This window comes from Populus trichocarpa, chromosome 7, assembly GCF_000002775.5.
Source record: "Populus trichocarpa isolate Nisqually-1 chromosome 7, P.trichocarpa_v4.1, whole genome shotgun sequence".
NCBI classification, from domain to species: domain Eukaryota; kingdom Viridiplantae; phylum Streptophyta; class Magnoliopsida; order Malpighiales; family Salicaceae; genus Populus; species Populus trichocarpa.
Window position 1 is genome coordinate 11,367,156 of NC_037291.2, and position 10,260 is coordinate 11,377,415.

At 30.8% G+C, this 10,260-nt stretch overlaps 1 protein-coding gene across 2 annotated transcripts; it reads left to right on the top strand.

The window, feature by feature from the left end:
• The first annotated feature begins 2,870 nt into the window (after positions 1–2,870).
• LOC7490231 (bifunctional aspartate aminotransferase and glutamate/aspartate-prephenate aminotransferase) lies at positions 2,871–7,021 on the top strand. 2 transcript variants are annotated; one of them, XM_002310546.4, is made up of 10 exons: positions 2,872–3,062; positions 3,380–3,617; positions 3,752–3,845; positions 3,963–4,066; positions 4,529–4,777; positions 4,858–4,971; positions 5,130–5,213; positions 6,085–6,255; positions 6,331–6,444; positions 6,652–7,021. In XM_002310546.4, exons 1-10 carry the CDS (start codon positions 2,926–2,928, stop codon positions 6,790–6,792), a joined length of 1,446 nt encoding a protein of 481 aa, XP_002310582.2. In that variant the 5' UTR covers positions 2,872–2,925; the 3' UTR covers positions 6,793–7,021. The 2 variants fall into 2 exon arrangements, with proteins under 2 accessions (XP_052310748.1, XP_002310582.2); XM_052454788.1 differs by lacking the exon at positions 5,130–5,213 and having other exon boundaries at positions 2,871–3,062.
• The last annotated feature ends 3,239 nt before the right edge of the window (positions 7,022–10,260 follow it).

The following is a 10,260-nucleotide window of genomic DNA, read 5'->3' on the forward strand; positions in this document are numbered from 1 at the left end:
TAATTTTTTTTTACGTTTATTAATACATGTTATTCTCAATTTATTTTATTAAACACATGCATCATCTTTTTAGTTTGCAATTAAAATTTTTTTAAAGGTGTGAAACAAGTTGTCAATGCTTATATTATTTTAGCATTGATAAGGGAAATTGATCTCGACCCGCTCATGGGCAAGTGACTAGTTTTGATCTAAGAAATTTGTTGTCGTTTATACTAGTTAGTTGCCTGCTCATTGCCATGAGAAAAGTTTTGACAATGTTATGAAACCCAACCTGGTGGGTTAATATGACATTCCGCAACCTAGGCTTTGGACCGTGTCAGGTTACAAAGTAAATTAGGTAAGAGTTACTAAATTTGGAGGCGTCGATCTAGGGAATGGACTTGCAACTCAGTCAACCTAGTAAAAAATCAATTTGATTAAAAAAGTAAAAAATAATGTTGATTAACAATTTTAATTTTTTAAAATATTAAAACAACGATGATTTGGATTGATTCAAGTTAATCTACCTAACTTGTAATCTAAGTTATAAGCTTGACCGAGTTTAATAACCTAACTTTTTAGAATCTATTTTTTATTTAATTATACGATAAAAAAGGAATTCTCATGAAAGAAAACAAATAAAAATATATAAGATCTATTTTTTCTCATTGAAATTATATTTTTTTTATCAATGTAATTGTTTTATTTATTTTGACAACATAAGTATTTTTTTTTGAAGAAATTATAGCATAGTTCATTGAATAGAGAAAAAAATTAAAGAAAGTCTAGAAAAAGTATAATGATTTGAATAAAAAAAGAAAAAAAGTGTATATTTTTAATAAAAATATAATGTTTTATTTACACATTTGTTTTTGTTTTAATTTTTGATGAAAACATGTTTTATTTATAAGAAACATTATTTTTTAAGTTAAAGAAAGTTTCAATTAACAAATTATGAATAAATCATCTCTCCGCGATGAGATGAAAAAATACGAGTACAATAAATTTGAAAACATTATATAAGAAACTATAATAAAAAAAATTAATAAGATAGAATAAAAACTTTATTATATTTAATATTAATTAGCAAATTATTTTAAAAATTATATATATCATACTAATATATAATTATCCATAAAGCAATCAATAATGTTATCATAAAAAAAACTAATTTTCTTATAAACAATTACATAATTTTTTATTAGCAACATGTTTTTTTTGCATAAAAAACCACGAAGATTAAAATAAAATTTTGTTAAGAATTTTAATAACTTTAAATAAGTAGGGAAAATGTATATTTTCAATTTAAACTACATTTCTTTATCAAAACATATCTTTAATGGTTTAATGAAAGCATGTTTTTTTTAATCTTCAACACCCTTTTTTTAAATAAAAATCTATCATGATCTCATAAGTAAGATTTAATAAAAGAAATATTAAAATAATTTTTTGATAATTTGTATTTAGTAACATGAAAAAAAAAATTAAAGTGATAAAATCATGTCAAAAAATATATTAAAAATAAACTTTTGATAAGATTGGTGATTTAAAAAATATAAAAAAATTACACAAAAAAAAAATTATTATAATGATCCCAACTTTGTATCTAGTTTCTATAAAAGAAAGTCTTTTCACGATGCTCTGGCTGAGTTCCAAACAATTATTTCTAGCCAGGAAAGGAAAAACAAAAAGAAAGAAAGAAAAGATTCTTACTTAATTTTGTCAAATGCAATCTAAGTTTTTTTTTTTTTTTTTATCAAATGCAATCTCAAGTTAAAGATAACAACTTTTTTTTTCTTTTTAATTTCTTTCAACTTCAAAAAAAAATTTCATTTGTAGAACCGATAGATTAATTTCCTTCAAATTTTGTTGAGAAATTGAATTGAACTTATGTAGTAGGTGGGGGAGGCGGCTCAAGCAGGGTCCAATGCCCCCATATTGCCCTCTAAACATGGATTGAGTAAAATTTTAATTTTTTTTTTAAATTAATATTTTATATTTAATTATTTAATTTACTGATATTACAATAATTTTTAAAAATAAAAATATATTATTTAAATATATTTTTAATAAAAAAAAAATTTAAATAACAATAATTATCATACTCTTAAATACCTCCTTAAACTAACAACTAACATTCGTTCGAAGAGAAGCATATGCCCACCCACCTCTCCACTGAAATTCACTTTTTTATTTTTATTTTTACAGTCAATAGCATTTCTCAATCAATTTTTATATATCAAGATAAAAATTACTACTTTTTTTTGGGTTTGAAGAAGAAGATTCACAGCAAATTTATTAAAGTAAACATATCCTGTTGACCAACATCTTGCATCTTTTTTTTTTCTATTCATTCATGCTTCACCAAACTTATCTCCTTTCCCACCCAATCAGTCAACGAATCACAACCGTCTATTGTGGACCGTAAACAAAGAACGGCCGAGATGGTTTAATGATGTTCCAGATTGGAAACCCATTCAAGACCGCGCTCGTAACCAACCCCCAGCTGGCCAGCTCTCACCTACCCCGTTTAAGACAATGTACAAGGTTACTATGTATATTAAAATAATATATTTTTTTATTTTTAAAAAATTATTTTTAATATAAAAAAATTAAAAATTAAAAAAGTACAAAATAAAATAAATATACTCGTAACAACAAAACGAGCAAGGAGGTATTTAACCATGACTCTGTTTGGTTTTGTATCTGAAAATTTTTGAAATTTTAAAAGTTTTTATTTATTTTAAATTAATTTTTTAATATTTTTATATTATTTTAATATATTAATATTAAAAATAATTTTAAAATAAAAAATAGTACTTGGAATACATTTTCAAAAACAAAAATATTTTGGAAAAACAACAGCCGGCATGCTACTAAACGGGCCTCTATAAAGAGAATCATTCAGAATCCTCCACTACTAAACGCCTCCTTGAATATTCACTCATGGCAGCTACTTCAACTTCAACCAGTTATCGTCTTGGTTTCCGACTCCACCAACAACTCGCACCCTGTTCAGGTTCTCACCCTCAAACCTCCGGAGCCGTGTCCTTTCTTTCAGGGTCTCACAATTTCTCCTTCAAGTAAATTTCTTTCACTTTCCAATCAATTCTGCAACTATTTATCATTGTATTACTAATGGGTTTTCTCAAGATTTTCAACCTGAATGTTAACGATAATTGTGTTTTAGCAACATGCTGAAGAAGGGTTTGTTTTGTTTTCGTCATTGGTTGTTATTGATTATTAATTAAGCTAGCTTCTTTCTACAAGGCAATGTGTACTGTTCTGATATGAAATATCAAAGCTTGCCATTTTTGTTTCTCTGTTTGTGTGTTTCTTATGTTGGCAATTGTATACCACAATTGTTTTCTGACCACTAATAATATATCATACTTGATAGATCGTTGGAGACTACTAGACGATCACAGTTGTCTAGAATAAGTGTAGTTGTGAAGGCAGAAAGTAGGTCTGAAGAGATGCAACTCGATATTTCTTTGAGTCCAAGGGTGAATGCTGTAAAACCTTCAAAGACAGTGGCCATAACGGACCAGGCTACTGCGCTTGTACAAGCTGGGGTTCCTGTTATTCGTTTGGCTGCTGGAGAGCCTGATTTTGATACACCGGTTGTAATAGCAGAGGTGATTCCTTTTCTTTTCTTTTTTCTTTTTCCAGTTGGAGTTCAGTGCATATCTTTTCTATGCCTTAAAGTGTATGCCTGTGCTTAAACCGATGTTAATTGTTTGATTTTGTTTTTTGGCTGTGGAAAAGTTAGGCTGGAATAAATGCAATTCGCGAAGGTTTCACAAGGTATACTCCAAATGCTGGTACACAGGAGCTTCGAGTTGCAATTTGTCATAAGCTGAAGGGTAAATATATATATTTGCAGCAATTTTGTGTTTGCAACCTAGTTGGTATGCTTGGGGCATTTCCAGCATGGAATTTATTTCAATTTTTTTAATAAATTATCTCTTAATTTTTGGCAGAGGAGAACGGTATCTCTTATACACCTGACCAAATTTTAGTTAGCAATGGTGCCAAGCAGAGTATATATCAAGCAATGCTTGCAGTTTGCTCTCCTGGCGATGAGGTGATGTTTTTTATGTCAAAATAATTAGGATTATGGTGCTATCTGCATTTCCGCTGCCAACTAAATGGTACCAGAATTGTTGCCTTCCTACATTTGAGTGTTGGCTTTGTGTAGCATTTAGGACCTGTTTTTGTAACTCTGGATTAAAGTAATGGTTAATTGAATATAGAGCTATGGTTCTCTGCATTTTATATGATTCAGGTAAAAAAACCATCCAGCCAAAGCTAGAGTGCGTATGCAGTGTAAATTCATAGCTAAAAAACACAGATGATAGAAAGCAAGAGAAGAGATCTTGATGTGTAGAAAGAAATAGCTATGTTTATATATTCTGCACCATTGTATATATTTTCATTCAGGCAATCAAAGTCGTGTTCTTAATGGAATACAGTAGGAGATCACTATCATTGAAGTTGTTTAATCTCTGAAGGTAGCTCGTGTTCATAAAAAATACCTTAACCTCAGGTTATTATTCCTGCACCATTTTGGGTGAGTTACCCAGAAATGGCGAGGCTGGCTGATGCAACCCCAGTGATTCTTCCAACATCAATCTCTGAAAACTTTCTCTTGGATCCAAAGCTACTTGAATCAAAACTGAGTGCAAAGTCAAGGCTGTTGATTCTTTGTTCTCCATCTAACCCAACAGGATCAGTTTATTCCAAGAAATTGCTTGAAGAGATTGCACGGATTGTAGCGAAACATCCTAGGCTTTTGGTATGATTAATCAAACCCTAATTTCAAGTTCTATGGTTTCCTGATATTTAAATGCTGAATTTCTTTGGTATTGCACTCAGGTCTTGTCTGATGAGATATACGAACACATAATATATGCACCTGCTACTCACATAAGCTTTGCATCTTTGCCCGGCATGTGGGAAAGGACTTTGACAGTGAACGGATTTTCTAAGGTAACTTAACCTTACATTTGATTATCAGTCTTAGATATCTACTATCTCAATAATATGATATTTCATGTATAATTTTGATATGGCTGTGATTTTGAATAAAACCCAAAGCAGTTTGTCTCATTGAATAGATTAACATTTGGAAAGCGGGAAATTTGCAGGCCTTTGCAATGACTGGTTGGAGACTGGGGTATATTGCTGGTCCCAAGCACTTTGTTGCAGCGTGTAATAAGATACAGAGTCAGGTATTGTATCACACCACTTTCCAGGATGAATTGAGTCCATCATGCATGCTCTGAAGTTTTCTTTTATCTAAAGCATCACTGGCTATTCTTGCGAACAGTTTTCCAATATTTTACATGTTTGCAAATCATGTTTGAAGTTGTTAGATTTCAAAATTTCTTTTGTTCGCATAGATTTTTTTTACCTTCCAAAGATTATGGTGGATCAAATAGGCTTTTATTGTCAATTGAATAGAGGTGATTTGCTGCAAGGGTGGAAGGAGCCATTCTGAACTTCATTGCAGATAGTTTGGAGACTCGAAGGAAAAAAAGTTTTTAAGTATTGAAAGGGGTAGGTGAAGTTGCGGGTTCTAAAGAATCAGATGCATGGCTAGTCTAGACAGACACAGCTTTCACAATTGATTGTGTGATGAAAGCATACAAGACACAAGATGATACTTGGATCTGGTTACCAAACCATATAGTCAAGAGTGTACTTTATATTATGCCGTTTTATATCTCCAAAAGCACTTAGAGAAATCATTATTCCTATGACCTCTACTCACAATCAGCATTACGCATGAAGCACTCATCAACACATAATGAATTGGATATGCACTAATCACGTGAATGCTTAACCTGAGAAAGACCTGTAAGGAGATAAGAATCTGGAATTTCGCACTTGCTTACACAGGCCAGTTTGGCCTGGTAAATGAGGGGCTTTGCGCATGGGGCTGCAATTGCAATTTTTTATGATTCTTTGCTTTTCAGTAAGAATGTCCATGCCTTGCATTGTTGATTTGCAATGCATTGATTTACCTATTCCAGTAATGCTTGTGATCTCAACCATGACTTTGTAGAAGCCCCAATTGATCTGTGTGCTCTATTTTCCCAGTTTACATCAGGTGCCAGCAGTATATCTCAAAAGGCAGGCGTTGCTGCACTAGGACTCGGCTATGCTGGTGGGGAAGCAGTTTCTACCATGGTGAAAGCATTCATGGAGCGGAGAGATTTCTTGATTAGAAGCTTTGGAGAAATGGAAGGTGTTAGGATGTCAGAACCTCAGGTACTGGCTTTTGGTTATTTAGATGTATAACCTCCCATCTCCCTCGCTTCTAATTCTAATTGGTTTTACTTGCAGGGAGCATTTTATCTTTTCATTGATACCAGCTCGTACTATGGAACAGAGGCTGAAGGTTTTGGTAAAATCGAGGACTCTGACTCCCTTTGCCGTTACCTGTTGGATCAAGCCCAGGTACGCGTTGTTACAGCCTTACAGGATACTGTTCTGTTTACTTTTGATTGCCAATGTTTCTCTATCTGTCTCACCAATAATGTCCAAGTTGAATATTACTCAGCAACACTTTGTTGTGGTTGAAACTACAGCTCAAGTAACATGGCATGCAGCATTTATTATACTGCTAAAGATCTTTATAACTTGATAATGGTTGCTTATATACAGGTTGCTCTAGTCCCAGGGGTTGCATTTGGAGATGACAGCTGCATACGTATCTCATATGCAGCATCTCTGACCACCTTACAGGAGGCTGTAGGGAGAATTAAGAAGGCTCTACTCCCACTCAAGTCTGCTGTCCCTGTTTAATGTGAAGAATGTTAAATTGCAATTGTACTCTTTCAGGGTTTAAAAATGTGTACTACTTTATTGATTGTTACAAATAAAACGTTTTTCTTTGCAATGACCATTGATTTTGCACTAGCCGTATTAAGTGGAGATGTGAAACAATTCCAATGTCTCTGGACAGTATTTTCTACCTATTGTTGTATCTGTAACTGAATTACATTTGGCTTTTATTAAGTGAGATTGTTTTTCATTTTTTTGGCAAGTTCCCATTCATTTAGGAGAAAACTAGCCATTTAACTCCCGTTTCTATTGTGAGTTATAAATTTATTTTTCTAAAAAACATTAGGTATACGAGTTATTTCAATGTGTTTTTTAAATCAAAAATAGAAAATCCAATATAAACTTCTAATTAAATAAATTGATAACTATTTATATAAATAAACAGAAAAAAATCGTTAATAATAATCAAAAAGAGAAATTAAAAAAATAAGACTTTTGGTTAATGTTTAATTGAATATCTTGATTTATAAAAGATAAATTGTTTTTATTTGATTGTGTTTACTGAATATGTTTATTTAACTTAATAAAAAAAAATTTACACCCTAAAAAACTCATGACCTAAAAATAAACACAAATAAAGTTGATTGAATAAACCCAAGACTTGAAAAAAAAAAGTATTATGCAAGGTCCAACAAATCAACAATATTATGTAAAAATAAAAAAATTTATTAGAGAAATAAATTTAATTTTTAATTAAATGATCAAATTGCGAAACAAAAAAACTTATAAAAACAGAATAAGAATGGAATAAGAAATGAAAAGAATGAGCACTGAAATTATCAAACAAAAAATAAAAAGGATAATAATGTCCTTTAGTTGGTAGGAAAGAGAAAAGAAGGGGGGAACCATCGATAATAATCCGATCATCTTATTTGGCCACGTGTCACTACGTGTCGAAGAGAATGCGGCTATGCATCTAGAGAGACGATAGAAGTCCAGATTTGGCTATCGGGTAGTGTTGCACACACTGCCTGAACGGCACAAACGCCACCCATGTGCTCACAATTGTTTTATTTAAATATTCAAAAGTCAATGTGAAAAATATCAAAAGGTCGGCACCACGTGTTGAAGAGAATGCAGCTATGCATCTAGAGAGACGATAGAAGTCCAGATTTGGCTATCGGGTAGTACTGCACACACTGTCTGAACGGCGCAAACGCCACCCATGTGCTCACAATTATTTTATTTAAATATTTAAAAGTCAATGTGAAAAATATCAAAATGCCCCCCGACCTTGTTAATTACATAAAATATCCATGTGAAAATACAAAAATACCTCTAAAATGAAAAGTTTTTTTTTTTTATCTCATCCAATGTTAAATTCATATTTACAATGGACATAGACAATAAAAAACTGAGCAGGCCATTAATTTTTTAATCTTGGAGGCAAAGAAGTATTTTAATTGTTAAGAAGTTTCTGAAAAGTCAAAAAAATTTATTATCAATAATTTTAAATTTGGTTGATTATAGGGTAAAAAAATAGTTTTACTCTGGAAAAAAAGAATACAAATACCCTCGAGAAAAGCTTCAGACAAAAACATGAAGAGAAATAAAAGCATGAAGAGTAAAATGGTAACCCACGGGACTTAGTTTTTAACTAGTTACATGCCCCGCGCGATGCCGCGGGTCAATTATTTTTTGCATTTCATAAAAAGTTAAGATCTAAAAGTATTAGGTTTTTTTGCAAAGTTATACCCAAGAGTCTTAGGTTTAGTTGCAACGCCTAATCCAAGAGTAATATTTATAATATTAATAATAACATTAAACTTGCATGGCCTAAATTTAAGTGGGTTTGACTGCAATACCAGACCCAATAGCATTGGATGTGGGTCTAGCTGCAAGGTCGTGTCATAAATGTGTGATAATTAAATAGATTAGTTAAAAAGAAAAAAACAAAGAAAAAAAACCAACAGGAAAATAAAAACTAATGAAGAAAAAGGAAAAAAAATATGAATTAACTGGGTTAACCCTTCAAACCAGGTTAACCATTCATACCTTGAATTCGCATCGTGAAAGTTTGATAATTAAAAAGGAAAAAAAACAAACTAATGGGTTAACCCATAATTAACTGGGCTAACTCGTCAAACCAGGTTAACCTGTCAAACCCGGAATTCTTGTCATGAAAGTTTGATAACTAAATAGAAAAAAAATTAACATTAACAATTTAAATTAAACAAAAAAAATTAATTAAAAAGAAAAAAACAAAAGGATGAGCCTTTTCACTGTGGACTGCACTGTGCAGTCCACAGTCAAATGCATAAAAACAACAAAAAAATAAAAAGAAAAACTAAAGGCATCAGCGGAGAACTACTTAGAAAAAATTTAATATTAATAAACTAAATTAATTAAATAAAATTAATTAAAAATAAAAAATAAAAGAAAAAAAACCTCTAAGAAGAAAAAAAAACTAAATAGAAAGATATTTAACATTAACAAACTAAACTAAACGAAAAAAAATAATTAAAAAGAAAAAAAAAATTTCAGGTTAACTCGTCAAACCAGGTTAACCCGTTAAACCCGGGATCCGTGTCATGAATGTCTGGTAACTAAATAAAAAAAAGTGAACATTAACAAACTAAACTAAACGAAAAAAATTAATAAAAAAAATTAAAAAAAATCCGGGTTAACTCGTCAAACCATATTAACCCGTTAAACCTAGGATCTGTGTCATGAAAATCTGATAACTAAATAAAAAAATTTTAACATTAACAAACTAAATTAATTAAAAAAAATTATGAAAATAGAAAACAAAAAAAAATTGACGGGTCAACCCAGAATTAACTGGGTTCACCCGTGAAACCAGGTTAACCCGTGAAACTCGAGATATGTGTCATGAAAGTCTGATAACTAAATAGAAAGAAATTTAACATTAACAAATTAAACTAAATGAAAAAAATTAATGAAAAGAAAAAAAGCAAAAAAAAAATATTTCTGGGTTAACTTGTCAAATCAGGTTAACCCGTTAAATCCGGAAAACGTGTCATGAAAGTCTGATAACTAAATAAAAAAAATTTAACATTAATAAACCAAATTAAACAAAAAACTTTTGTTAGAAGAAAAAAAATAAAGAAAGAAGCCAAAAAAAATCCCGAAAGGCATAAAAAACAGCTAAAAAAATAAGACAATTTAAAAAAAAAAAAACAAAAAACGGATCAGTGTTTTACTGTGGACTGCACTGTGCAGTCCACAGTAAAACACTGATCCGTTTTCGTATATGTTACAATTAATTAAAAAGAAAAGAAAAAAAATTTGGGTTAACTCGTCAAATCAGGTTAACCCGTCAAACCCGGGATCCGTGTTATGAAAATTTGATAACTAAATAAAAAAATTAACATTAACAAACTAAATTAAACAAAAAAATTTCATTAAAAGAAAAATACACAAAGAAAAAAGCAAAAAAAAAAACCATAAAGGCAATAGAAAACCAAA

What these genes read in the sequence shown, in the direction of transcription:
- LOC7490231 (XM_002310546.4), top strand. Translation starts at nt 2,926, where the DNA reads ATGGCAGCTACTTCAACTTCAACCAGTTATCGTCTTGGTTTCCGACTC. An exon ending in CACCGGTTGTAATAGCAGAG is followed by an intron (nt 3,618 to 3,751) that starts GTGATTCCTTTT and finishes TGGAAAAGTTAG; the next exon opens with GCTGGAATAAATGCAATTCG. An exon ending in TTAGGATGTCAGAACCTCAG is followed by an intron (nt 6,256 to 6,330) that starts GTACTGGCTTTT and finishes TTTTACTTGCAG; the next exon opens with GGAGCATTTTATCTTTTCAT.